The 25,928-nt window shown below is 57.0% G+C and overlaps 9 protein-coding genes across 9 annotated transcripts; 4 read left to right on the top strand and 5 right to left on the bottom strand.

Moving 5' to 3' along the window:
• Positions 1–219: 219 nt before the first annotated feature.
• B0H18DRAFT_1122372 (uncharacterized protein) lies at positions 220–809 on the bottom strand (the record flags this gene model as incomplete). The annotated part of the gene is made up of 3 exons (XM_048034505.1): positions 220–310; positions 373–473; positions 528–809. 3 exons carry the CDS (start codon positions 807–809, stop codon positions 220–222), a joined length of 474 nt encoding a protein of 157 aa, XP_047889776.1.
• Positions 810–4,643: 3,834 nt separating this feature from the next.
• Positions 4,644–5,426, bottom strand: B0H18DRAFT_626910 (uncharacterized protein). The gene is made up of 4 exons (XM_048038842.1): positions 5,403–5,426; positions 4,974–5,348; positions 4,839–4,908; positions 4,644–4,777 (listed from the first exon to the last, which is right to left on the bottom strand). Exons 2-4 carry the CDS (start codon positions 5,253–5,255, stop codon positions 4,764–4,766), a joined length of 366 nt encoding a protein of 121 aa, XP_047889775.1. The 5' UTR covers positions 5,256–5,348; positions 5,403–5,426; the 3' UTR covers positions 4,644–4,763.
• Positions 5,427–8,367: 2,941 nt separating this feature from the next.
• B0H18DRAFT_626865 (uncharacterized protein) lies at positions 8,368–9,634 on the top strand. Its single transcript, XM_048038841.1, has 2 exons — positions 8,368–8,767; positions 8,813–9,634. The coding sequence occupies exons 1-2, from the start codon at positions 8,576–8,578 to the stop codon at positions 9,521–9,523; spliced, it is 903 nt and encodes a 300-aa protein (XP_047889774.1). The 5' UTR covers positions 8,368–8,575; the 3' UTR covers positions 9,524–9,634.
• A 363-nt stretch (positions 9,635–9,997) lies between these two features.
• B0H18DRAFT_1026954 (40S ribosomal protein S12) lies at positions 9,998–11,026 on the bottom strand. Its single transcript, XM_048029848.1, is given in 6 exon segments — positions 9,998–10,093; positions 10,263–10,604; positions 10,658–10,769; positions 10,818–10,920; positions 10,935–10,937; positions 10,967–11,026. The coding sequence occupies 2 exon segments, from the start codon at positions 10,760–10,762 to the stop codon at positions 10,266–10,268; spliced, it is 444 nt and encodes a 147-aa protein (XP_047889773.1). The 5' UTR covers positions 10,763–10,769; positions 10,818–10,920; positions 10,935–10,937; positions 10,967–11,026; the 3' UTR covers positions 9,998–10,093; positions 10,263–10,265.
• B0H18DRAFT_1026951 (WD repeat-containing protein 61) lies at positions 10,988–12,544 on the top strand. The gene is made up of 8 exons (XM_048029847.1): positions 10,988–11,028; positions 11,050–11,052; positions 11,083–11,119; positions 11,176–11,460; positions 11,561–11,715; positions 11,824–11,964; positions 12,012–12,172; positions 12,226–12,544. Exons 2-8 carry the CDS (start codon positions 11,050–11,052, stop codon positions 12,413–12,415), a joined length of 972 nt encoding a protein of 323 aa, XP_047889772.1. The 5' UTR covers positions 10,988–11,028; the 3' UTR covers positions 12,416–12,544.
• Positions 12,545–13,289: 745 nt separating this feature from the next.
• Positions 13,290–15,740, top strand: B0H18DRAFT_1026941 (cytochrome P450; the record flags this gene model as incomplete). Its single annotated transcript, XM_048029846.1, has 16 exons — positions 13,290–13,500; positions 13,534–13,567; positions 13,615–13,828; positions 13,900–13,970; positions 14,014–14,084; positions 14,161–14,205; positions 14,232–14,308; positions 14,360–14,413; positions 14,434–14,474; positions 14,544–14,642; positions 14,808–14,857; positions 14,890–14,973; positions 15,102–15,182; positions 15,244–15,369; positions 15,422–15,565; positions 15,665–15,740. The coding sequence occupies exons 1-16, from the start codon at positions 13,370–13,372 to the stop codon at positions 15,738–15,740; spliced, it is 1,398 nt and encodes a 465-aa protein (XP_047889771.1). The 5' UTR covers positions 13,290–13,369.
• Positions 15,741–16,387: 647 nt separating this feature from the next.
• Positions 16,388–18,601, bottom strand: B0H18DRAFT_1086590 (amino acid permease-domain-containing protein; the record flags this gene model as incomplete). Its single annotated transcript, XM_048032060.1, has 14 exons — positions 16,388–16,422; positions 16,525–16,629; positions 16,683–16,687; positions 16,750–16,884; positions 16,934–17,384; positions 17,435–17,488; positions 17,537–17,647; positions 17,708–17,814; positions 17,844–17,876; positions 17,935–18,066; positions 18,143–18,244; positions 18,292–18,371; positions 18,432–18,500; positions 18,542–18,601. The coding sequence occupies 14 exons, from the start codon at positions 18,599–18,601 to the stop codon at positions 16,388–16,390; spliced, it is 1,479 nt and encodes a 492-aa protein (XP_047889770.1).
• Positions 18,602–19,723: 1,122 nt separating this feature from the next.
• Positions 19,724–22,431, bottom strand: B0H18DRAFT_1026913 (cytochrome P450; the record flags this gene model as incomplete). Its single annotated transcript, XM_048029844.1, has 15 exons — positions 19,724–19,909; positions 19,959–20,327; positions 20,389–20,532; positions 20,592–20,720; positions 20,782–20,849; positions 20,992–21,051; positions 21,074–21,153; positions 21,282–21,395; positions 21,460–21,481; positions 21,511–21,578; positions 21,614–21,783; positions 21,854–21,993; positions 22,026–22,041; positions 22,100–22,232; positions 22,284–22,431. The coding sequence occupies 14 exons, from the start codon at positions 22,429–22,431 to the stop codon at positions 20,213–20,215; spliced, it is 1,407 nt and encodes a 468-aa protein (XP_047889769.1). The 3' UTR covers positions 19,724–19,909; positions 19,959–20,212.
• Positions 22,432–23,615: 1,184 nt separating this feature from the next.
• B0H18DRAFT_957412 (permease family-domain-containing protein) lies at positions 23,616–25,857 on the top strand (the record flags this gene model as incomplete). Its single annotated transcript, XM_048042573.1, has 10 exons — positions 23,616–24,039; positions 24,090–24,205; positions 24,255–24,357; positions 24,408–24,639; positions 24,692–24,948; positions 25,013–25,101; positions 25,156–25,239; positions 25,260–25,335; positions 25,391–25,639; positions 25,712–25,857. 10 exons carry the CDS (start codon positions 23,616–23,618, stop codon positions 25,855–25,857), a joined length of 1,776 nt encoding a protein of 591 aa, XP_047889768.1.
• Positions 25,858–25,928: the final 71 nt, after the last annotated feature.

Below are 25,928 nucleotides of genomic sequence, written 5' to 3'. Positions count from 1 at the left end.
AGGTCACTATAATGAAGTTGGAGTAAACATGTGCCTGCAGCGAATGAGCAAGGAATGGACACATACCGAAGTAGACATGAAGTGCACCATCCCGGATACAGAGACGAGCTTACAGAAGTACAAGACAAACATAGACGACGCGAGGGTGGCGATGGTCATGTCTGGTGCAACAGGGTAGCGATGGAGCATGCCTGTCCATCTTGGGTGGGAGTACCCTTGTTATGCAGCGACAGAAGCTGAGCTCGAGCTGTTCGTGGCGATGCTGCGAGAAATGAGTACCTGGGCGAAATCGTAGCCGAGAGGTGACGCCCTGAGATCGGCGATAATATCCTCAACAAAAGTGACGATGGATGTTTCGAAAGGGGCTCATACGTGCGCGCAAGGCCGAAGGAGTTGAGGTAGTCTCGCATGGTGGAGTAGCGAAACTGGAAAAGGGGGAACTTGTAACCCATCGATTCGGCATCTGGAGCGAGCTACAGCAAGCGATTCAGCAAAGTAAGCCACGATTGATCAACTGAAAGGCTTACAGAAGGAGGGTATACATGAGCGACGAGCCGCAATTGACCAGCTTCAGTCAGGCATGGGCCTATCTCCTTGTGTATGCCCCGGGGGACGACCGGAGCCTGGCTGCGTCGCGATCGGGTCGCTCGGGGAGCCGAGCTCGCCCCACGAGGCTGCCGACTTGGACCAGCTGCATTACGAGCAGCTGATGTTCGCCTCTCGATGTTGACTCGCTGCGAGGTGCCTGGTGCTTGTGTCGCATTGAACCCGACGAATGGCTGGGTCGGCGAGGGGGCAGCAAGTGGCATCGCAGCCTGCATAACACCTGGGAAGCCGAGCGAAGGTGCTGGCTGAGACCCATAAGAAGGAAACAGGGGGGCAGGGGCAGCCGAAAATGCGAGTTGCGGAGGTTCAGGTGGGGCCAGCGACGACGACGACAGGTGGCTCGATGGCTGTGATACGGCGTGATCGGAGGTGCAGCACTCGCAGCAGCAGGCGATGCATCAGGCTGTCCAGTGTTGGGAGCTGACGACGACATGGTGGGACCCTGAGGGCCTGGCGACGATGCTGCGGAGTCGAGTCAAGAGCCCGGCGAAGCTGTGCAAGCTGGGCAGGTGTGAAACCAGCTAGTAGGCCTGGGTCGAGCGAGGATTGCGAAAGGGGGCGATTATCCATGGCAGGCTAAGAGGTATTGTCAACAGGAAGGACTATTGGGAGAGCATGGATACTCACTGTGAATCTGAAGTGTCGTAAATGAACTATAGCTGCAGGGCAGCGACGAAGAACCAGACTCGGAGCTTGAAGTATACAGTGAACTCTAGTAAAGCGATGGGTCAGCTCGGATGGTAGCAAAGAACGAGAAAAACCCACAAGTCGATGAAGAGGCCAGACGACCTTTAAGGATATTAGCAAAGCATCCAGAACGATTGGCAAGGCACTCACCGATATTATGGAGAGAATAGTATGCGACAGCGAATATTGCGAGCAATGAATCTTGAGAGAGTCCGAGGTCAGGGGCATGTATGGAAACGATGCACAAGTTCGAGGCACTCACGAGGTTTGGCAAGTATTAACAGTGGGTGACTGGAGGCACTTCGGTGTCAGGAACTCACAGCTAATCCATTGTGAGAGGGCAGAGCTCACCGATAGGGTTGTTTGAGAGGCGACAAGCTATCAACTCGGACGAGCTCAGAGGGGAGTAAGATGGAGAGGAACTCGACGACTGAGGGGACACTAGGCCAGGTGTGACGATCCGAGGTTGCAGGGGAAGGCGGGCAGCCTAAGTCGACTCGTTGGCTGACGACGACAGCGACCTCTAGTAATAGGGGCAGCAGGTAAGCCCACGAGGCATCACGAACAAATAAGCACACACCTCGTACCGACCTCACCTACAGTGGTCTTCGGCTTCGATCACTGAAATTGATGCGAGGATTCTAAGGAGAACAGAGACTTCAGCATCGTGCAGTCCCTGAAACGCGCAAAGACTGAGATTACCGAGGAGAAAGATTTGCGAGCTGGCGAAGGTCGGGAATACAATCAGCCACGACTCAGCGAGTTGGAGTAGGTGAGTGAAGCTCCAACCAAAGAAGCGACCCACCTCGCATAGTCCAGGGAATCCGTACAGACCGAGATTCGCGAGTAGGGATTCACTATTGGCGAACACTGGAAATGTGGTCGCACATATGAATAGGCTGACCAAAGCTCCATGTTTGAAGTACCAATGTATATCTCTAAAGGACGAGTTTACATATTCACTGTAGGGAGTCGAATATCAGATTATGACCGAGCAGTGCAGAATTATACTCTACCTCAGCTAGGGCAATGTGTACGACAGTCGGCACATCTAAGTACGAAGTGTACGAAGTTAAGCGCCGACTACAGACGAAAAGTACGATTTCCTGTACGACTTATCAGTATGTAATTTTCCGTGATAACGACCGTCATAGAACTACCGTGAGGCCCGTCTGCTTACTCCGTGCCTCTTCCCGGTGTCCCTCGTCGTGTCTCACTCATTCAGTCACCCGCGGAATATCTCGTCCGGGCAACTTCGAGGATGAACACTGGACTGTGCGAGACCGCTGCGCGCCCGGTAACCGTCAGCAACCGCCGGTTCCACGAACGAGGACGAGCAAGTCCGTACCTGGGCGCTCTGCCAAGTGGAGACGATCGCGTCAAAGCTTCTGGCTCTGTCCGTCGCAAGGACAAGTCGACACGAAGGCTCGAGTGGGGGGTCGCAGGATGTGAGGACGTGAGACGGGGAGCCCTCACCATCCGACCTTTCTCATCCATGCTCCATGTCCTCGGGGCCCACACACTACACCTCCGTCATCTCCACATCTGCGTTCCTCGCCCTCGTCTGGTATCTCTCCCCCCCTGCTTCGCTCGCCCACGCCTCCTTCGCCCTCTTCGCGCCTCACCACCCTGATGGACCTCGGTTTCCTTCGCACAAGCCACTTGCAAGTCGAATACGAGGCTGTGCAAGATCGTCGCACGCCTCGAGTCGTAACCACCTGCAGCCACCAGCTCTGCGCGAGAACCAGGACGCACGCGCACTGAGTTTCCGCCAACTCGTTGAAATTACAAAATCGGAACGCGTCGGAGCTAGCGCAGAGGTTGTCCCGCTCCCTGCTAGGTCGAACGACCAAGAACAATCAAGTGGGGGGCAGCTCAACGCGAGCTCGCTAAGCAGGGAGGTTCGCGGGGAGGAAGTACGAGTCGAGAGGACTCTAGTGAGTGCTCCCGCCCATCAGACCTTTTCATCTGTCCCTCCTCGCCTACAGTCCACGTCTCTGCCGCCCACTTCGCGCCTCCACCATCCAGCCACCCACGAAAACGACCTGCCCGGCTGACTTGCAGGACGAATGCGGGGCTGTGCGAGAACGCTGCACGCCCAGTAATCACTCTGCAGCCGTCTGCTCAACTCATGAAGTCAAGCCACCGCCGGCACGCCCCCGGAGCGTTGTTCAGGCCTCGTCGATCATACGGAGGAATGAAGTGCAACATACCCTGTCGTCTGACGCTCCACCTAGCCACTCGTTGGCCCTCGGATCTTCTCAAGCTGGCGGCCCGCAATCCGAATGCGAGGCTGCGCGAGATCGCCACACGCCTCGTAGCTCGTCCGTAGCCCCCAGCTTTCAGCATGAAGACCAACGGAGTCGTGCACTGGGTGCCCACGAGCTCGCCGAACCTTCCACACCGGTGCGCATCGAGACATGCGCAGAGGTCGCTACGCCCTTCGCTAGGACGAAAGGTCTCGATGTATCTGGCGGGGGGCGGCCAATCATGTCAAGCAGGCAGGTCGATCAAGGGGAGATATGAGTCGAGAGGACTCTGGTGAGTGCGCCCGTCCGTCAGCCCTAACCATCCATCCCTCCTCGTCCACACACAATGCATCCGCCCTCGTCCGACCTGTCCCTGTCTCCGCCTTGCACTCTTGAACCTTCACCCTCACCATTTGTCCCTTCACGCCTAAGCTCCGCGCGTCCGCTCTTGTCCGACATGCCGACGCTCCCGTCTTCGCCCGACTCAAGTCCCGGCCGTTCGACTTGCGAGACCCTTCGCGCGAGCGGCCTCTGAGACGAAGACACGGCTGTGCGATGCTTCTGCACGCACAGTAGCTACCCCGCTTCCTCGTCCTCGTCCGACGCGTCCCCGTCTCCTCGTTCACCGGTCTGCGGCTACTCGGCGGCTCCCAAAACCACACAAGTGAGCAGCCTACGAGACAACTTACGAGTCGTGCGAGATCACCGCACGCCCGCTAACTGTCTCGCAGCCGCCAACTCGGCGCTCGAAGCTAAGCAAGCCCATGTACACGACGAAGACGTCCCACCCGTCACAGAGAGATGAGACGACGAATTGAGCGGGGGGCTGGCAGGAGTACTGAATGGCTGAGACAAGTCATGTTTGGACAGTCGCCTGAGCGGGCTAGACGAGACGTCGCGCTGTCGAATTGTCTACTAGTACGAGCATGCACCAAGGTGGAAAAATCGTTGAGGCTTCAGGTAACGGTCCTGTGTAGTTAGGCAGGTCATCTCGACGAGAGCGCTAGGGTATATTATGACGAATGACAAACTGCGTCAACTCCACAACTTTCCCATTGAATTTAAGATGTACAGGCACGGCACGAGTAACTAGACAGCATGATAGCAGCACGAAAGCAAAGATTGACACAGAAATGCAGACAAACTCGAAACACTGGTTGTATGTGTACCAAGCACCGAAAGGTTGTCGAAGCGGAGGGAGCAATGCTTCTACATATCGCGCTAGTTGTAGTGACCTTTGACAGGCAAAGAGCCATTTGAGTTCAGTAACTCATCAACGTGAGACAGGATACTCACCGTTGAGAATATGCAAAATCATATCGAGTAGCCACGATGGGTACCCTGATACAGTCTCGCGGAATCGCACCTACCATGCGCACACAGTACATTACATTAGCGTAGACAAGACATAGAAGCCGAGTAACGACCCACTTCGCGTCTCCAAGCACGCTGCAATTGTCGCGAGTAGGGGTGAAACCGAGGGGACGGCGTAGGGCGCAACGTCGGTGTCTTCGGCATGATGGACGGAGGACCGTGTATGTGTACTATCGCTTTCAAGTTGCTAGTCCTGCAAAACCATCGCACCTCCCGGTGTCGTCTTGTACTCGACTTGGTATGGTGAAGTGTCGTAAGGCCATCTTCTAGAGCTGCGCGAAGAATCCACGAGGCTACCTGTTGTCGCTTTTCAGCGCCGTAATGCGCGTCCGTGTACATACGTACACGTATCTGCGCGGCATGTAAGACGTCCAAGGAAGTATTCGAGGGCCATTCTCGCCGGCTGTAACCGCTCTTTTGGGGGGCGTGGAGCTCGCAAAAGAGTGTTTGAATAACTAGAAGTGAGGTAAATACCGTGACACTCACAATCGAGATCTCCTGTACCACAGGAGTCACCTACAGAGGCTGCTGTTCTTGAGGCATGCCGTGCGGAGAACAGCCGGCTCAAAGGCCGTTGTTGCTCGTCCGTCCTCGAGGTGGACTTCGACTGGAACAGGGTTCTGGGGACTTAGCGGGGTCGTCGTTGTGATACTTCTGTGCGCAGACCATGTCCCAATCTTGACGTGAAATGATCGGCCTTCCGCTGAGCTGGGATGATCTCTATTGGGCGAGAACTGCGCAGACCTCTGCGGAAAAGTGTCCAACTCAACTATAAATGTATTCAGTCTTAACGAGATACACGATTAACTCAACTTGCCGCAGTGACATGTATGTTATGTCTGAGAGTCAACTGAAGAACCGGCGAGGGTCCTGTCAGTCAGTGATTATCTTTATGTAAGATGAAGGGCGGCAATGATGTGCCCGTCAGACATGATGTAAAATGAGCACGACTGGTCACCTTACCACAGCGCCTGTGACTTGAGTCCTGCGTCAACAGCTGTACGAGATGTACACAGTGGTACTGTGGTACTCTGCGGTGCTGCCGTAGGAACCCCGACCACCGAACTCGACCGCCCCGTCTGAGTCCCCTACAACACCTCTGTGCGTAAATCAACCCGATCCTTGCTCGAAGTCGCTAGACACAACTCACCTTCGTGTCGCACCCTTCTATGGACCTCTAAACCGCTAGCCTGTCTTCAGTATGAATTGCGACAGACCAGAACCGAACTGCGTTCACGCGCTTCGTCCCATCCGAACTGCCAGATGCCAGATATTTACCGCCGCGCTATTACTCTCTACTGGCGGTGGACACTCGTCGCCACTCACTCACGATGCGACCGATTTCGTAGCAGGCAAGTCCGTGAGCCTCCTCGTGTTCCGGAACCGAGAAACGTCGCCTCGCTGTGCGGAGACATACGTAAGTGTGCGAACTGATCCCCGATACTGCGTTGCGGTCAATGCGACGGGGAAAGGTGTTACCCGACTGCCAATTCCAGCTCCAGAGGATATACATCTGGGTATTCCTCGTGCCTACACGCCATCGCCGAGACCAAATGTAGACTGTCCGCCGAACAAAACGATTGCAGAGGACCAATCACGGAACAGGACACGCACGAAGACTGCCAACCGCCAGCCTGGCCGAGGCATGGAGGACATAATTACTCCTCCGCCGTTGAGGTGCCGAGCAACGGGAACAGGCGACCTGCACTCGCATACCGATTGTTATTGTTCTTCCACATTCCTGAGAAGTACGCCGTGCCCGCTGAAGCCTTTGGAGTGCCCGCCCACCATCACCGACCCTTCCTCCGCGCCATGACCAGGCTATCGATCTTGTACTTGCGTCCCTACTTCACCGGCACGCCGTAGCAGATCCACTTCTTGCGTCGAACCAGTGCGAATCCATATGCCGCCGCGTGTCTGGCGTCCGCCGCTCCTTTGTACGTACGAGCAGCCCACCGGACTTCGACGTGCCACTAAGGAATCGCTCCGCGAGGCAACACATTCGCTCGCTAACCCTGACATGCACGTCCCGGGCGGCGCGAGGTGCGCTTCGGCAACGCTGCCGCCTAGCGTACTGGATTGACAACCAGCAAGACACCGAGGAAGTCCGGAGGCGCAAGCAGGTGTCGCGGCAGCTGCCGCGAGCGTGGCACGGGTGAAGCAGACGCAGGTGATTTGGGATATGGCTGATACCGGTCGAGAGTGTCTGACATCTGTCGCGTTCACCTCTTCGACGGAGGACTTGTGATCGAGTGACGTCCAAAGCGTCTTCGCAGCACCATGCAGCTGCACGAGGAAGAGTGAGCATGTTGGGAACGATCTCGACAGGCGGCCGGCCGCCATAGATTTACGGCGAAGAGCTGATCTCAGGTGCGGCAAGCACTCTTTACAATTTTGATGAGGAGAGCGGCACGTCGGTGTTGCTCTCTCGAGGACATTGTTCGGCAACCCAGCAGGGTAGGTGATGCGGGGAAGTCGACGGCCGAGAAATGTGATGTAAGCCTTACGTCGTATGATGGCCATACCGGTACGCACCTCCTGCCTGCAGGTTTCGGCAGAATGCTTCTGTGTCCACATCCGCCTCGGAGTCTGCGTACGAAGTCAACTCTGAGTCGGAAGTGAGACTGGATCCCAAGTTGCCGCAAGAGCGTGTGCAAAAGAACTCTTGTGCGTCTTCACATGTCCCTGTGCATGCGGCTATTTAGTAGATACATGACGATATTGGCTATCCATTGCCTATTCGACAGGGAAGGCAAATCGGCGACAGGATGGCACGCCGTAGCACGAAGTTGGACTGGACACGAGCAGAAAGAGGATTGACGCGACGCGTAGGAACGCGAGCCGGTAGGAAATGACACGGAGTCCGGTTACTTCATCGTTTGTGTGTAGATACATCGTTGGCATGCGGTAATGTAACCGGAAGATACACCCGCGGTGCTGCATCTTGCTCAAGACAGGCGGGAAGCCTAAATGCTTACAAGTCGCTGCAGAATCATGACGCCTCGGCGAGCGCATGGAGACGGATATGTGAAGGACTGGGGCATGACACGGACATGAGCACGTCGGAGACAGAGTACGGGCGAGCACGTACCGGTGTTCCTGCGGATGATAGTGACACCCAAACGGTGAGCGTACTATTGACGTACTCCTCGGACTGCTCAAAGGCAATGGCAATGTTCATGTACCCGTCCGAGAACAAGGGGAAGCCTCGCTGTATGGTGCTAGTGGTCGCGGGGCGATAGTCGAGAGGAATATGTGACGTACCCCAGTACGTAGTCGATGCCAAGGTGAGGCACACGACGAACCCTTCAGGTAGCCAGAAGGTCAGTAAGCCCGACGTGAGCGTGAGCAGTGGTAGCGGCTGGCGGAGGGAGGGCGGCGGGTCGAGGAGGGCAAACACGGGCGACGGTCAACCAGGCGGGCGCGCTCGACCGATCACGACGCGCCTGTGACTAGCGGCGGGAGGAGCGCGTCTCTGGCGCCTACCACGTTCCCCGCGACATCCCACCTCAACCTCGCGTGGATTCCAGCCAACTTCTCCTGGCGGAAGATAACACCTATCATCCGTACTTTCGTCATGGCTTTTATATCGGTCGTCTCCATGGTTCTAAGCCCAGGCGAGGACGCCACAGGCCAGGTGAGTCCTCGCCATACGATGCATGTACACAAACTCGCAACCATTCCGTCTCAAGACTTCAATTCTACTGCTAGTTGGTACGTCTATCTTGTCTTGCGTCGTCTACAGCTTTCACATCACGCTCAGCTGCATTCCTCGACCCACCCGCCGATCCTTTCATTTCCGTTCTCGAGCGCGAGTTGCTCTTCGCGCTCCGTGTCACGATTGGCTGGGCGTGAGTCTCTCGCCTTTCAGGCAACCTCGCTCTGACGTTGCATAGCTGGTCTTGTCTAGGTATACTCTCCGCGCATCTAGCTCGCCATGTTACGCAGACGGAGGCATTCTCGGGACAATACATCGAGGCTGGCCCGGCCGTCATCTCCGCCATATGGGGTTCCTCGGCATGACTTTCTTCTTTATCAAGGCCAAGAAGGGATCGGACCCATACCTCATTCCATCCGTCTTCGGTGCAGGTGTCATCGACATTTCTTTCATCGCTGATGACCTCTTCCCCTACCCATACTACACCGGTAGGGTGCTCGTCTTCCCACTCATGATCCATTGTGGGCTCTGTATACTAGCGAGCGCAACCATCTTCCCCAGCACGAGAACCACTCAGCTGGTACGCAAGTGCCCTCGCACGCTCGCTGGAGCCACTCGAAGCTGCACTCCGCGAGCATCGCGCCATATTCAAGCTCTCCCCTTCGGCTTCGACGTCTCCTCGACGGTCCAGAAGATCACCGGTCTCGTCCCTAAGGCCGAAGGAGGACTTGGTCCTGCCGCCACATTGCGTCTCGTCAAGAGCGATGTCATTTGGGATCAATTCGCACCGGCAGGCACCCGGCGTATGCAAGAGTTTGGGCGCCGCCTGCTCGTGCACACAAACGGACTCGATATCTTCTTCACCCTCATTGACCCGACGCTTGAGCGGTTTCCAGTACTAACACATCTTCCCAGCAAACCGAGCACACCTGCGAGCTCGTGCGGATAGTCGCTCTCGTACCCGGGCACGCCTGTGCTAGGTGTCAACTCGCTCGACCCGCGGTCTGATCCTGTACGGTCGCCTGAGGTCGCAGTCCGCCACCTTTCCGCCCTGAGAGCCCCGCATTTAGCCCTGCGGACACCAAAGAGCGCGGACGGTTTCGACACCGCATCGGTCAGTCAAAGACCAATCCGGTTCCCTGCGGTTATCCATCAGCCGACACCTTTATGTATGTACCTACGACACCGGCAGCCCAGGAGCGAAGAAAATGGCCAAATTCAAAAGTTGCACTTCTCCCTTCTCGACATCGCCCGTTCACTCCAGGCGACGCGGCTGATCCACTCGGACAGCTCCGAGGCGACGGAGACGTTCGTTTACATCCTCGTGGAGAGCTGCGAAGACATTGGGTGCATGTGCGGACGCGATGCGCGAGGCGAGGGGGTGGTTGAGACACGCATGTCGTTCTTGTAGCACACCAGATGGATCCGCTCGATTACAATTCACAGCGCTGTCGTGCTGCGTGCATTTCATTTTACCAGAGTACAAGAAAGCTACGGCTACAACAAGGGCGGCGATGACCTAGGAAGAAGACGCGTCAGTATGTATCGTTACGACGAGCCGATGCAACAGAATGTCAGACAAAATGATATGATTCCGGATAGACTGATTCCTCAATGAACGACGTTCTCCGTTGAGGGAGTCTGTGTGTCATCTTGGAGATGTCGGGGGGCAAAGAATGTGAACTCACCTTTTACCGGTTCTTGAAGTAGTCAAGAAGAACGTTGAGACCCTCGCTCTCGGTACCGTAGTCCTTGACGACAACGCAAGAGCAGCCGACGACCTTGCGCGGGTTACCTTCACGGTCGATCTTGCAGAGACCGGCCCAGGTACCGAGGATCTTGGCGTCACCGACCTTGATGAGGTTGATCTTGTGCTCCGCGCAGAGGGCCTCAATGAGCTTGATGTACTCAGCCTCCGTGCAGGTCTCGACGAGCACGCAGAGGTGGGCCTGGCGCTTGTCGAGAGCCTTGGCACACTCGCGGAGACCGCGAGCGAGGCCGTCGTGCTTGAGCGCGTTCTTCAGAACTTGCTGCACGGGCAGGTCGGTGAATGGGTCTGAATGCACCTCGCGGGGACACGCACCTGAAGAGCGTCCTCGACGGAAAGCTTGCCCTTGGGAGCGTCAGACACCGGCTCGGCCTCGACGGTCACCTCCTCGACGGGAATGTCATCTCCAGCGTCAGACATCGTGATTCTGCGGGGACGTGAGCGAGGCCGGGAGACGAGGAGAACGGAGACATACTTGGATGGATAGGGGGAATGAGGTCGATGTCTTCGTCCGCTTTCGTTGATGTGAGGGAAAAATTGAGTTTGCCGTCCTCGCGCGCATATACCGTGGTTCAAAGTCCGCCGGTCATTGCCGGTGGCGTCGCTCGACGCGTCGCGCGCGGTTCGACGCGCCTCTCGCCAACGCCGGCAACCGTTCTGTACGACGCACGCACACGAACAAGATGGTACGGTAGCCAAAGCTAGCCATGGTGGCCCTTTATGCTGACCTTGATATCTAGAGCTTGGCGTTCCTGCACGCTCATGACTGCAGCGAACGCAAGTGATCCATTCCGCGTCTTGCGATGGTCATGCTCACGCGGTCTCTCCTCCAGCTCACTCGGATGCGATCTGGGGAACCGTGTGGACCCAGGCTGATGCAGTTCTAACTGCCTCGGCGGACGGCACTATCAAACAATGGGATCCGGCCTCGGGGCAAGTCTCACGGGCGCAGCCGGCGCATACACACGGTCTCGTATCCCTCGACGTCGATGCGGCGGGCAAGCGCGCTCTGTACAACAGTCTCGAAGGCCTCACCTGTCTGTGGAACTTGGAAAGCGGCGAGGTAGACGGGAGGTTTGAGAGCTATGTACGATCCGGGGAGGAGCAGGTCGAACCATGTGAGTACATATTTACGCAAGCCGTCCCCCTCGCTGCCGTTGGCTGCGAACTCGTATGTATCCTTACGCTCGAAAGGATACTGACTGTTCGCCGCCTCAGCATGGTCAGTCTCACTGAGCCCTGACGGACAAACGTATGCGTCTACGGGTGGCTCAGGCAACGTAACGATACACTCGGCTGCCCGGGACTCGTTCGGCGAGCGTCGCGATACGCTCGTCAACGGACGAAGTAAATTCGGGATGTTCTGCAAATACGTGGGTGACTCCCTGCACTATCATTTCGGATGGGGACGCGCACCCCTGGACCCATTCACTCGGGCACTCATAGTCTATGCAGTACGATTTTGACTCTGCTACTCATAGAGCCCGGATGGAAAGCGCGTCGCCATGTCATCTGAGACCGGCCAAATCTACCTCTATGACATCGCCTCATCCTCTCTCGCGTCGACATACACAACCCACGCGATGGCCGTCCGATCGCTAGCGTGGTCCGCAGACTCTAACGTGAGTTCAACTCGACCGTCGTCGTCTCGACGCTCACCTCGGTACAGCTCCTTATTTCCGCGTCGGAAGACAAGCGGCTCATTTTGCATGACGTTCGCCTCTCGCCGTCTGGAAAGCCAGGCTCCGGTGCAGTCGCGACGTTCTCCGGCCATTCGTCGTGGGTGCTTAGCGCAGACATCTCGCCGGACTGCCGCCTAGCGTTGTCAGGGTGAGTGCGTTTTGTGACCATGTCTTCGTGTATGTTAACGTGGTCGCTCGTAGGTCCGCTGACAAGTCGATCAAGGTGTGGGACCTCGCTGCCCGTGCTGTAGTTTCTACCACGCAGGAAACGGGCGAAGTATGGAGTGTGTCATGGAGACCACGACAGGCTGCAAACAACGCTGCCGGAGCATTTGTCTCTGGAGGAGAGGAAGGTGTGGCACGGTGGTATCGGGCTGCCGGAGCGGCATAGCGATGTAATCATAGTCTCTTCGCGAGTTCGTTACAGCTAATCGCATACCGATAGACATCCCGAGGTGTTGTGCATGCAGACGGACTCCAAAATGACGCTCGCTTGAGAGCTAAGCGCGAGCCTCCGTAGTCTATTCATCTTCGGTACGGGCCTAAAGCAGCAGTGCGTGGAACCACTGACAGGAGGAAGTCAGATGAGATATGTAGGATTGACCTCAGGTTATGATGTATTCCTAGCAACCTGGGTCGAAGCTTTCACTCTGAACATCGTGCACTCTTCTCCTCGGACACACGGCGACAATAACAAATCACTGCGCGATTCAGGTATGTCTCTGAATCGATTCTCATTATTGATATGTCGCCGCGCTGCCCTCAGGATAAACCGGGCCATACTTACAACGGACGTATGCCACAACAACGATAGTACCCGCTGCTCACGGGCGTTTGCATAGCAAATATGGACATTCCGAATCAGACTAGTCACTCGCTACTCACGTTTCAGTTCTCCAGAACGAGTCGCTAGACCAAGTCGCCTGACTAACCTTTTGGTACGTGGCACAATGCATAAGACAATTTGAAAGTCTACTGCTTGCATTTCAGGTACTAACTCTGTTCAGTTCCATCGATTGACTCCGTCTTTGCTCACTTGTTCTAGTGTGCAATGGAGACTAGCTGAAGCTTTGGATCTACGCTGGATCCGCGGCACTGTCACGGTAAGCCGACGCCACCATTTCATGCCTCCAAGTCTCTATACTCATTGCTGCGTGTCTCCGGTTTGACATCCGTGACTCGACACCAGCCTAGCGGTGTGCAGAGAATGGAGGTTCACCTTATGCATCTATCAGTCCTCCCATCCTATGATAGGTGTTGGTTCTTTTGTCGTCTGCGAGGTGGCCGGACTATTCATTCGAATCCTTCAATGGCCTCCAGACAAGAGCTATAATGCCCCCGGAGTATGAACTCAACGGGCCACATCGCTTCTTCGCTAAGCATAGCCCCTGCCCGCGGCACTCGTATGGCTTTCTCAGAATTCGTCCACGCCCTTAAAGAATACCAGCTAATCTCTGTGCTTCAGGGGGCAACCTCGTTCATCTGCATACTATGCACGTGATGTACTAGCTGTTGCCTTGTTCTACCGAACCGGTCTCGTCTGGTCTGCCCCCTGGACCGCGACGGATCCATTCTTGGAACATACAACAGCTTCCGGCGACCTACCAAGAACGCACCTTCGCCGAGTGGGGCAAACGGTTTGGTGCATTGCCAGATTGTACACGAAGACATAGTACTCATTCGACTGATCAGGGACGTGTGTATGCGCAATTCTTCAATACACCTGTGATATTCTCGGCGTGCGGAGACCGCGCTGCGCTGCTCACAAGCGAGGCGCGAAGTACTCAGGACGACCGCAGTTTACGTACATCAGGGAATGCAAGATGATCTTCATGCCCGTGACTGTTCCGAGGCTAAAGACCTTGCTGCACAGAGTCGGGTGGACCAACGTCCTCCTGATGTCGTACACGGAGCAATGGATGCGCCACCGCCGATGGATGCAGTCAGTGCTCCTCGCGCGCACGCACTCACTCCTACGAACCTCTTCAGCGTCAGGAGATACAGAAGCTACTTCACGACCTCATCCGCGATCCTGGGGACGTGTTGGCCCATGTCAAGAGGTCTGTCTAAACCGTCTGACACTCTCCATGGCGTGAATGACGAGTGGCTGATGTTCGCATCGGTGTCCGGTACTAGGTACACTGCAGCGCTGATGCTCGGTATCGGGTACGGCTACTCTCCGTCTCCTTGGACGACGAGTACATCAGGACGTCTGAACAGGCGATCCGCCTCCTCGGCGGAGGCGGGCCGGGCTCGCTCTCGTTGACTTCTTTCCTGCTCGTATGTCCTACTTCATGAACTACGGTCTGAGCCTGTTGACGATGCTTCTGCATAGTGCGGCATCTACCTGCGTGGATGCCAGGTATGGAGTTTAAGCGTAGGGGCATACGTGCGAGGGGATGATCAGAGATATGGAACGCATCCCGCTAGAGCGCGTGAAGCGCAACATGGTGCGTTGCTATCATCCTCACGGCGCAAGCCAACTCGCGCAGTGTGCTGTTGATCCTGATGTGCGATAGACTGCGGGAACGGCTACGCCGTGCGTCGCGACAACACTGCTAGAGGAAGTAATCAAGGGCGGAATGCTCAGTGAAGCCGACGAGAAAGAAATATCCATGGTATTGGGGATCCTATACGCCGGTGAGGACTTTGCTGGCTTCTCTCAGAAGATGCGAACCAAGTGCTTCCTCTACGTCTGACTCCTCTAGCCGGGACGGATACTGTACGTCGACCAGTCCTGCGTTCCTGCGGTGAACTGTCATGCGTTGAGATAGCCTCTGTAGACGTCAGCGATACTCGCTGGGTTCCTTCTCGCGATGATCCTGCATCCGAAGTCCTACAAAAGGTGCAAACAGAGATCGACAGCGTGGTCGGAGAAGAGCGCCTCCCAGAGCCTAGAGATCGAACGGCGCTGCCATATCTCGAGGCGGTCCTGACGGAAGTGTATCGGTACGTCTAGCCTTTACTCCAGAGCAATCATCAGCTCTAGCTGACTTCGAATAGATGGGTGGCCCCTGCACCGCTTGGTGAGACAGTCTGCGTGATCTGTGGCTTAATGATGACGGATGGTTGTACAGGCACACCCCACTGCTCACTGAATCAGACGAGTATGCTGGATATGATATGCCCAAAGGGTCTGTCGTGATTGGAAACGTATGGTATGTATCGACCGTTCTGCTCTCATGTCTTAGATGGCGTGATCTGTGTATTGTTCACTAGGGCTATGTCGCGTGATGAAGATTCTACCCGGATCCCGACAGATTCGACCCGACAGATTCTGAATGTCAGCGCGGAAACAGCAGAGACGAGGGACCCACGCAACTTCGTGTTCGGATTCGGCAGACGGTGCGCGCCTCGTAGAGTCCTCCGTGTCACAGATGCTGATTCTGAGGAATAGCATGTGTCCCGGACGAGTGCTCGCAGACTCGAGCATCTTCCATGCGGCATCCAATCTCGCCGCCGTCTTCAATATTCGACAGGCGTCGGGACCAGACGGGAAACCGATTCCAGTGGCGGTCGCGTTCACGTCTGGCGCAGTGAGGTGAGCATGTTGCACAACTCGGGAGTGATTGTCCTCGCTGACCTTCGACAAAGGCACCCAGAACCGTTTACATGCAGAATCTCACCGAGATCGAGCAAGAGGACGATCTCATATTAGGGGCAGGAATCTCAGGCAAAGAACAGTCGTGAGCGAGTACAAGAGCGATAGTCCCTAATAACTCGAGTCACACGATCGCCAGCCTCTTCCTCCCGTATTTTTTGGGCGGTCAGCCGGTCGTAGTCCGGTAAATTGGACAACTGGCATGCAGGGAACACCATATGCTGAGTAATATTGGGCCTCCTGACGATACACTTATCAATGTGAACCGATCCACGATTCGGATTGACGTGCGAGTGGAGCCATAGCTGCCAGTCCACGTCGCCAGCACCGGGTGTCATACAATCATCCAGTCAGATCACTTCAATGAAAGCCGGCGTCGGAGGGAATGAACCGTCCGTACACGAAGAGCTCAAGATGTTGTACGCTGATCGCACTTTTAAGTTGTTTGCATGAGCCTCGACCGTACATCAACAGGTGCCACCTACTACCGTAGTACTACGACCTATCAGATTTCGGCTTCGCTGACAAGTGAGTATAGTGTCCGACATCCGCCATTCACTCCCCACCGTGTCCACCTCCTCTGCTTCGCCCTCTTCCTCCCGTCGAACCACCCATCCCGCACACCTCAGACCCGAAGTGCGCGTTTATTCTTGCTACATCTCGGCAATATTCTTGCAGGCAGTATGTCTAGCTCGTTGTCGTGCTCTTGATCATTCGCGACATTGGTTTCGAGCGGTATCGCTTCGTGCAAGGTGGCAATTGTTAGGCACCGTCCATGATTTGAAGTTTTATGCATTCTAATGAAATTTATGTTATGGACACAACTAGTCTATGGTTGTGCTATCGTCACATCGAGTCTTGGATCTGCTGTTGTTTCTCGTCGTACGTCAATGTTGTACTCTGCTCCACTGTCGTCACCGGGCCCTTGAACCACTTGCGCGCAGAAACGATCCAGGAGATGCTAGCGAAGATGAAGACAGCCATAATGATAACGACGGCGTAGTCTGGACAAGCAAGGCGTCAGTATCGCTGCGACGCTCGCCGTAGATGCACGTACTCATGCTGTCGCCGTAGGGTTCGATTCAGGCGGGAAGAGGAGAAGGATGACGATGAACGCGACCCACGAGCACGCAATGGCACCGATGGGCAAGTACCACTTGCCGAGCGAGAATGGCCCGGGGACGAGCCGATTCCTGCCAGACGTGATGCGCAGGAAGATGGGGGTGACGTACGAGGTGTACAAACCTATCACGGACGCGCTGCAGCCCGGCGTTCAGTACGTGTCAGCGAACGCTTCGGACGACGCACCCAGCCAGCGACGACAGCGCCGTCTCTGAGAAGCCCAGGAGGCCACAGATTCCGGCGAGGACCATGACCAGCCACACCGCGTTGACAGGCGTCTGGGTGTGGCCGTTCATCATCTTCCACCACCTGCTCCCGGGCAGCGCGTTATCCCTTGCGAACGCGAACACGACGCGGCTCGCGTCGACGCCCTGCGCGGCGCCGGTGACGAACTGGACGACGATGATGAAGCTCCAATAGCCAGCATGCCGTGCTTGCCGAGCACGTTGAGGAAGAGCTGGGCCATCGGCAGCGGGAGGGTCGTGCTGAGGAGATCGGAGACGGAGGTCGTCGCGAAGGAGGCGGCGATGTAGATGATCCAGCCGAGAGAGGCGTCGCACCGACCCGACGAAGATCGCTATTGGCGCTGCACGAGCTGCGCCGGCGGTCTCCTCTGCAATATGGGCCGCCGAGTCATCTGGTACGGGATTCAGTGATCGTTGAACGTTCAGCTGCGTGAGTCACTACATCCGGTTAGTGTCCACATCGGTGCGGTGAACGCGAGCAGGAATGCCCATCCGCCTGCAAAACATCAGCTCGAACGCCGTGCGTCTATCTGACACGACACACTGTTCGACCACCCGGTGTTGTTCTCGTACATCGTGAAAGCATCCTTGGTCGACACCTTATTGTCGCCGGAGCACACGAGTAATGCGATGATCGCCGCGACGCTCGTCCCGACTAGAGGCGCGCCTCACACTAGGATCAATGCTCTTGCGGGGCAGAAGACATACCACTCGCCATTGACAATGACATAGAATAGGTTGAGCCGGGCGAGGACGTTCGTCGCGGCGGAGCACACCACGCCGTGGACGAAGAGGATGGCGAGGAGGATGCCGTAGGTCGGCCTGTGCCGAGGACGATCGCACCGTCGGACCCGACCGCGAGCGCGCTCGTAATCATCTGCGCGCTGTTGCGCCACCGTTAGCTCTGGGAGACGACAGACGGAAGTGGTGCGTCGGGCGTACCAGGTGAAGTCAATGGAACAGACGAGCGTCACTTGGCCGGTGATGTTCGCCCAGCCGGTGATCCAGCTCGCAAGCGCAGAATACTTTGGGGGCGCCAGCTTCGCGGAGAAGTAGTACAGCCCGGCGCTCGTCCTAGAAGCATGGTGGATTCAATTGAGTGTGGGCGGCTTCGGGGAGGAGGGAGAAGACGCGATCGGACGAGACGTACGGCATGGAAGAGGCGAGCTCGGCCATCGAGGCAGCGACGGTCATGACGAAGAGCGAGGGAATGAGCCACCCAAATACCATCCCTACGTGCCCGCCTACGATTCTGCCCGTTAGACGTCGCACGAACGAAACCGCTGGTACACACCGGACTCTAGAGGGAAGGAGAACGTGGAGGAGACAGACGCGATGACGCCCATGATTGAGAAGGCAAACGCAATCGTCTCGATCAACTGCGTATGGGTCCTTCTCAGCATACCGTCGCAGAGCACAGTCGCGCAGAAGTGGCTCACCGAGAACTCGCGCTTGAACTCGGACTTGTAGCCGAGTTTGGCGAGGAGCTCGTCGTCCGCATGGCGGAGCTCGGAGAGGCCGGGGTGTGGTGGTCAGTGTGAGAGTCGACCGGGACGGCCATGGCGGTCGCGGCGGACCTCTTCTCGCTCTTTGTAGACTCGGTCGACATGGCGGGCGGGACGTCGGGAGGAAGTGTCGCCGGCGGGCAGTGAGCGCAGAAGGCGACGAGGCGAAAGGCGACCCGAGGAAGTTCGTGTAGCGATGGGCCACATATTTGACGGGTACCAAATGGGGCTGTTGGCCAGGAGAGGAGCAGGGCGCCCGGGGTGTTGATCATAACATCCTTGCAGCGCGTATGACCACGGTGTTCGTTATCAGCCGCCAGACTTGGCTCGTTCGCAGCGCTCCTGCGTGCGATCCTAGCACCTACTATGTATTAAACGCCGGGCCGCCGCTGTCACGCACCAGGTCGTCGTTGGCAACTACAAACCCTCCGCGCGATCCGAGGTTCGACGAGTCCCGCCGCCTGAGACCGACGTGCCAGACTACGACAAGTCTATGTGACTGAAGCCTGAACGCAGGCCGTTATCTTCGCAGCGGGGGACTGCTTCCGGTCTGGACTGCAGCGTCCGGGTTTTCCGCTTTGCCAGGCTGTCTGTAGGATGCGATATCTGGTAAGAACGTACAAGAGGGCTTATCTCTGCGCTGGGGCACGGCTCAACCGTTTTCTCACAGTATCAGTACCTTTGGTGTATCTCGGGGCGCGGGCCTGGTTGTGCTGTCCGTGGCTTAATCAGGCCACGCGCAAGACAGGAGCCTGAGGAGGAGTTCGTCGAGAGTTGGGTAGTGATGAGAGGTTCACGTTCCAGGAGGTGGCGGACGGCACACGCGAGTATGATTATGCGGAGTGGATCGATCGCTGGCCTGCCTCGGAATCTGATGTTCTTCAACAGTTGTTCAGCCGGCGGCATCATCCTTGCGCGGGGCAGGTGTGGCCACTGTATGGTCGGTCGCGCAATCCACGACTATGTATATGACAACAGTGGCAGTGGTGGGTGCCCTCGCAGGTTTCACACTACGTCTTCAAGTGTATCCTAATCTCGTCGTTAGCATTCCGAGTGCAACGCTCTGCTGTGTAAGGACTCGATCCAAGACCCTTCCCTCTCACGTCCACATGCGGGGTTTGTGTCGAGTCTACTGCTGAATAGGCAAATTTGAAACGGAATGCTCGGACGGTTACTAATACAGCAAGACTTTGAATGTCTCACTCATCCTCAAGACATAGAGTGCGATCAACTATAAATCATCCATGCTCCTACTCACCTGAACAGGGAGCTACCGTCGTGCGTCCCGATGGGCCAGTGGGCAAGCCGGCTCCGCAGGAAGACAGACTGTACACGACCTATTGTGAGTGATCGCGAGACCTTGGTGTGAGCGGATCGTTGTCCGGTTGGCAAATCACGGCGGCTTCATCCTACTGCAGTACACGTCAGAACGTAGATGGGCGTATATAGGTGCGTACTCACGTCGCGTATGGGTAGCTTCTCGCCCACGATGGCAGCATACTACTCGGATTGACAACTCGGCGTCCATGAGACGGTAGGGCGACGGGAACAGTACGAATGCTACATCGCGGTGATGTGGTTTAATGTTACTCGGCGCATGGTGTTCCCTCGGGCTGCATACCAGTTGTTCGATTTATCGAACTACAATCGGCTGGCCGCCAAAACAAAATACAAAGATCTTCAAGAGGGAGAAGCTAGCGATGGTGTGGTGCGAATTAGGGACTGTCGTTCTTGTGCTCGCTCATAACTGTACTCTGCCTGTGACTCCTGCCGTTAGAATGAGATCCGCCCTCTTGCTCGATCTTGGGGAGAGTGTGCATGTAAACGGTTCTGGGTCGAAGGTCAGAGAGGTCAATCGCATCCGATTTGATACCGGTTGCAACATGCTCACCTCACTGTCCCAGACGTGAACACGACCGCCACTGGAATCGGTTTCCCGTCTGGTCCCGACGCCTGTCGAATATCGAAGACGGCGGCGAGATTGGATGCCGCGTGGAAGATGCTGGAGTCTGCGAGCACTCGTCCGGGACAGATGCTATTCCTCCGAGTCATGAATCAATATCTGTGACACGGAGGACTCTACGAGGCACGCACCGTCTGCCGAATCCAAACACGAAGTTGCGTGGGTCCCTCGTCTCTGCTGTTTCTGCACAGATGTTCAGGAATCTCTCCGGATCAAACCTGTCGGGATCCGGGTAGAGATCTTCATCACGCGACATAGCCCTAGTAAATACAATACACAGATCACGCCAGTCCAAGACACGAGAACAAGGTCGGTACATACCATATGTTTCCAATCACAATAGACCCTTTGGGCATATCATATCCAGCATACTCGTCCGATTCAGTGAGCTGGTGGGGTGTGCCTGTACAACCATCCGTTATCGTTACGCCACGGATCACGCGTCTCAGACTGTCTCACCGAGCGGTGTGGGGCCACCCATCTGTTCGAACAGAGCGTTGAGCTACAGTTTGTTCTGGGCGAAAGCTAGACGTACCGATATACTTCCGTCAGGACCGCCTCGAGATATGGCAGCGCCGTTCGATCTCTAGGCTTGGGAGGCGCTCTTCCCGACCACGCTGTCGATCTCTGTCTGCACCTTTTGTAGGACTTCGGGATGTAGGATCATCGCGAGAAGGAACCCGGCGAGTATCGCTGACGTCTACAGAGGCTATATCAATGCATGTCGGTTCACCGCAGGAATGATCGTCATACAGTATCGTCCCGGCTAGAGCGACGCAGATGTAGAGCTTGTGTGAGGAAAGCAGAAAAGCCTCACCGACGTATAAGATCCCCAATGCCATCGATATTCTTTCTCGTCGGCTTCACTGAGGTTCCGCCCTTCATTGCTTCCTCCAGCAGTGCTGTCGCGACGCACGGCGTAGCCGTTCCGCAGCCTGTCGCACATCAGCATCAACAGCACACCGCGCGAGTCGGCTTGCGCCATGCAGATGACAGAACGCACCACGTCGCGCTTCACGCGCTCAGCGGGATGCGTTCCATATCTCTGACCATCCCCCGCGCACGTATGCCCCTGCGCTTGAACTCCATGCCTGGCATCCACGCAGGTAGATGCCGCACTATGCAGAAGCAGCGCTCGTCAACAGGTTCAGACCGTAGTTCATGAGTAGGACGTACGAGCGGAAAGAAGTCGACGAGGCCGAGCCCGGCCCGCCTCCGCCGAGGACGAGGCGGATCGCCTGTTCAGACGTCCTGATGTACGCGTCGTCCAAGGAGGATGGAGAGTAGCCGTACCCGATACCGAGCATCAGCGCTGCAGTGTACCTAGTACCAGACACCAATACGGATGTCAGTCGTCATTCGCGCCATGGAGTGTCAGATGGTTGTGACGGACCTCTTGACATGGGCCAACGCGTCCCCAGGGTCGCGAATGAGGTCGCGAAGTAGCTTCTGTATCTCCTGACGCTGGAGAGGTTCGTAGGAGGTGAGCGCGTCGCGCGCGAGGAGCGCGACTGCATCCACCGGCGGTGGCGCCTCCATTGCTCCGTGTGCGACATCAGGATGACGTTGTTCCACCCGACTCTGTGCAGCAAGGGTCTGTAAGCCCTCGAAACAGTCATGGACATGAAGATCATCTTACATTTCGTTCATGTACGTAAACCGCGGCCGTCCTGAGTACTTCGCGCCTCGCTTGCTGAGGAGCGCGTGCGCGGTCTCCGCACGGCTGAGAATTATCACGGGTGTATTGAAGAATTGCGCATATACGACTTCCCCTGCAGTCGGAATGAGTACTATGTCTTTCAGAGTACAATCTGGCAACGCACCAAACCGTTTGCCCCACTCTGCGAAGGCGCGTTCTTGATAGGTCGCCGGGAGCTGCTGTATATTTCCAAGAAATGGGATCCGCCGAGGTCCAGGGGGCAGACGCAGACGAGATCGGTTCGTGTAGAACAAGGCAACAACCAGTATCATCACCGTACATAATATACAGACGAGCGCGCCTCGTGAAGCACAGAGATATAGCATGATGTTCCCTTCGAGGGCGCGGGTAAATTCTGAGAAAGCCATACAAGTACCGCAGGGTAGGGGCTCCTAGCCTAGCGAAAAAACGCAGCCGTCAGTTTTATACCCAGACGGAATACATAAGTCTTGTCATCTGGAGGCCATTGAGGTGTCCGGATGAACAGCCCGACCACCTCGCAGACGACAAACAGAAACCAACAACCTATCATAGAGTGGTGAGGACTGAATACGATGCATGACGGGATTATTCCAACCTACATTCTCTGCATATCGCTAGGCTGGTGTCAAAATTAGAGACTACGCCGCAATGAGTGTAAGAGACATGCATGGAATGGTGGCGTCGGCTTACCGACAGTGGTATAAATGCTCAGGCTAGTGTTCATTGCACATTACAACGAGTGAGCAAAGACGTCAATCGATCGCGCGATGTAACTGAACGTAGAATTTCATCTTAGTACCTGGAGTGCAAGCAGTACACTTTCAAATTGTGCCACGGGCTAGGTGACCTAGTCTAGCGACCGGTTCTGGATGATTCAAGCGTGAGTGGCGAGCGACTAGCCGTCGCATTTCTGTTCGCCGACTCGAAATGTGCAAAGTAAACGCCCACGAGCAGTGGATAGTTGGTTTAGCTTACTGGCACGGTACAGAGACGCTCTCCGAGATCCGAGCGTCTGAGAATCGGTTCAGAGAGAGGCCTGAGTCGCGGGTCCGATTGGGGTGGGTGACGAGGGAGGCAGGGAAATAGAAAGTGCTATCTGAGGTGCGGAGGGCGGGGCGGGAGAAGGAACAGTCGGTGCCTGATCGAGCGTCGTCTTCTCCGCACAACACGCACCCACACCTCCCACTTCACGACCCACGAACCCAACACACTCGTCGCGCGTGTCTGCGGCGAGTGTCGCGGTCGAGCGGGCGCACCGTTGGTCGTGGGCGGGCAGTGCGGTGGGCGGGCGGGGCAGGGCCACGTGACTGGGGGCGATAAGACGAGGGCGAGGGGCGTCGGTGCCGCGTGTTATCTGCCACCCGTCTCCCCCCAGGCATGCCTCGACATCCGCGCCCGTTTATTATCCGCCTTTCGTCGCCTGTCTTCTCCCCGCATCCTGATCTTCGCTGCTCAGGACGCGTCGCTGCCCGCCATGTCCTCCCACTCGACCTCGCGTGACTCCGTCATCAAGCACCAGCCTACCCCCGTAGCCCCGCCAGAGCCCACCACCGCGACTTCTGGCAGGCGTGCAGCCTTCCGTGCGAGCGCGTCCCACATCTACGACAGGGTCACCACCCGCCATGGCTGGCTCGGCGACTACGACTACGCCTGGCTCTGCTTGCCCACTCTCCCCTTCTCCCTCCCCGGTCGCTTCAAGGGAAAGAAGAGACAAGTCGGCCCGCCCTTCTACGCCCTCGAGAGCGAGCTCCCCATCCTGGTGGCCATGACCACAGGCTTGCAGCACGCTCTCGCCATGTTGGCCGGCCTCATCACCCCGCCCATCATCTTCGCCAGCAGCCTCAGTCTCGACGGCGAGACCAGCGCGTACATGATCTCCGCAAGTCTCATCGGATGTGGTCAGTCTATCCATCCATCCAACTACACATCGTCCTCACCCCACGCACAGGCATCCTCAGTCTCGTCCAGATGTCGCGCATCCACCTCTGGCGCAACTTCTACCTCGGCACCGGTCTCCTCTCCGTCGTCGGTACCAGCTTTTCCACCCTCAGCACCGCTTCCTCCGTACGTCGCTACCCTCTCCTCGTCTCTCCTGTCTTCTCACGTCCCACAGGTGTTCGACAATATGTACGCCGACGGCACATGCCCCACCACCACTGCCGCTGACGGCACCGTAACGCGTCTCGCCTGCCCCGACGCCTACGGTTACATCCTCGGTGCGTCTGTCCCACGACGTTCTCTCACCCCATCTGACCGTCTCTCACAGGCACCTCGCTCATCTGCTCCTTCCTCGAGATATTCATGGCCTTCGTCCCCCCGCGCACCCTCAAGCGCATCTTCCCCCCTATGGTCACCGGCACCGTCATCCTCCTCATCGGCGCGTCCCTCATCGGCTCCTCCGGCATCCCCAACTGGGGCGGCGGCTCCAACTGCGAGGGCCGCCCCACCACCGGCGACTACGTCTACTGCCCGTCCAACTCCGCGCCCCGGCCCGCTCTGTGCGTACCCTCCGCCGCATCCCCTTACTCGTACTGACGGATCGCGCTACAGGTGGGGCAGCCCCGAGATGATCGGCCTCGGCTTCCTCTCGTTCGTCTCGATCATCCTCACCGAGCTCTTCGGCTCGCCCTTCCTCAAGAACATCTCCATCATCGTCGGCCTCGCCATTGGCTGCATCGTCGCCGGCGCCACGGGCTACATCGACGGCTCCTCGATCACATCCGCGCCTGGGATCACGTTCTTGTGGGTGAAGACGTTCAGGATCCGGGTGTACCCGCCCGCGATTCTGCCCATGCTGGCGGTGTACAGTGAGTGTTCTATGGCTTTTGCAGCGCGTGTGCTGACCTCTCATCAGTCTCCGTGGCTATGGAGGCGATTGGAGACGTGACGGCCTCTGCAGAGTATCCCGTGTCGCCGTCGACGGCGAGGAGTTCGACTCTCGGATCCAAGGCGGTGTCCTGGTGCGTCCCGTCTCGCTTCGCAACTCCCGCACACTCACTGACCGCCGCGCACAGAGCGACGGCCTCGGCGGGTTCATGTCCGCGCTGTTCACCGTCGCGCCGCTCTCGCTCTTCGCGCAGAACAACGGCGTCATCGCCGTCACGCGCTGCGCAAACAGGAACGCGGGCGGTGGTGCTGCTTCTTCCTCATCCTCTTCGGCGTCCTCGGCAAGATCTCCGGCGTCTTCCTCGCGAGTACGTCCCCTCACCGCTCCACCCACGCATCCTACTGACCACCGCGCGTATGCAGTCCCGAACCCCGTCCTCGGCGGCGTGACGACGTTCCTGTTCGCGTCCGTCGCGGTCTCGGGGGTGCGCGTGCTCGCGTACAACCGCTTCACGCGGCGGGACCGCTTCGTGCTCGCCGCGGCGCTCTCCTTCGGGCTCGGGGACATCCTCGTGGCCGACTTCCTCACGTACCTCTTCGCGGGCGTGCGCACGAACAACAAGGGCCTGCAGGGCTTCCTCGACAGCATCACGATCGTGATCAGCACGCCTTGTGAGTCTCTCGTCTCCATCCTCCTACGCCGCCTCGCTGAGCCGTCCTCGCTGCGTGCAGTCCTGATTGCAGGCCTGATCGCGGTGCTCCTCAACTTGATCCTCCCGCAGGAGGATGATCAGAACGGGGACGACGACGACGTCATCGAGCGCGGCATCGAGCGCGAGGTCGTGCACGTCGAGGCGGCGGAGCGCGGGCACGACGAGAAGAAGATGTAGTGGATGGAGGTGTACGCAAAAATCTAATGGGATATCGGGAATGTAATGACGCGGAAAGGGGTGTAGCGTAC

This window comes from Fomitopsis serialis, assembly GCF_022376445.1.
Source record: "Fomitopsis serialis strain Sig1Antser10 chromosome Unknown B0H18scaffold_75, whole genome shotgun sequence".
Classification (NCBI taxonomy): Eukaryota; Fungi; Basidiomycota; class Agaricomycetes; order Polyporales; family Fomitopsidaceae; genus Fomitopsis; species Fomitopsis serialis.
The sequence above is the reverse complement of the archived record's forward strand: the minus strand, read 5'-3'. Positions and strand labels throughout refer to the sequence as shown.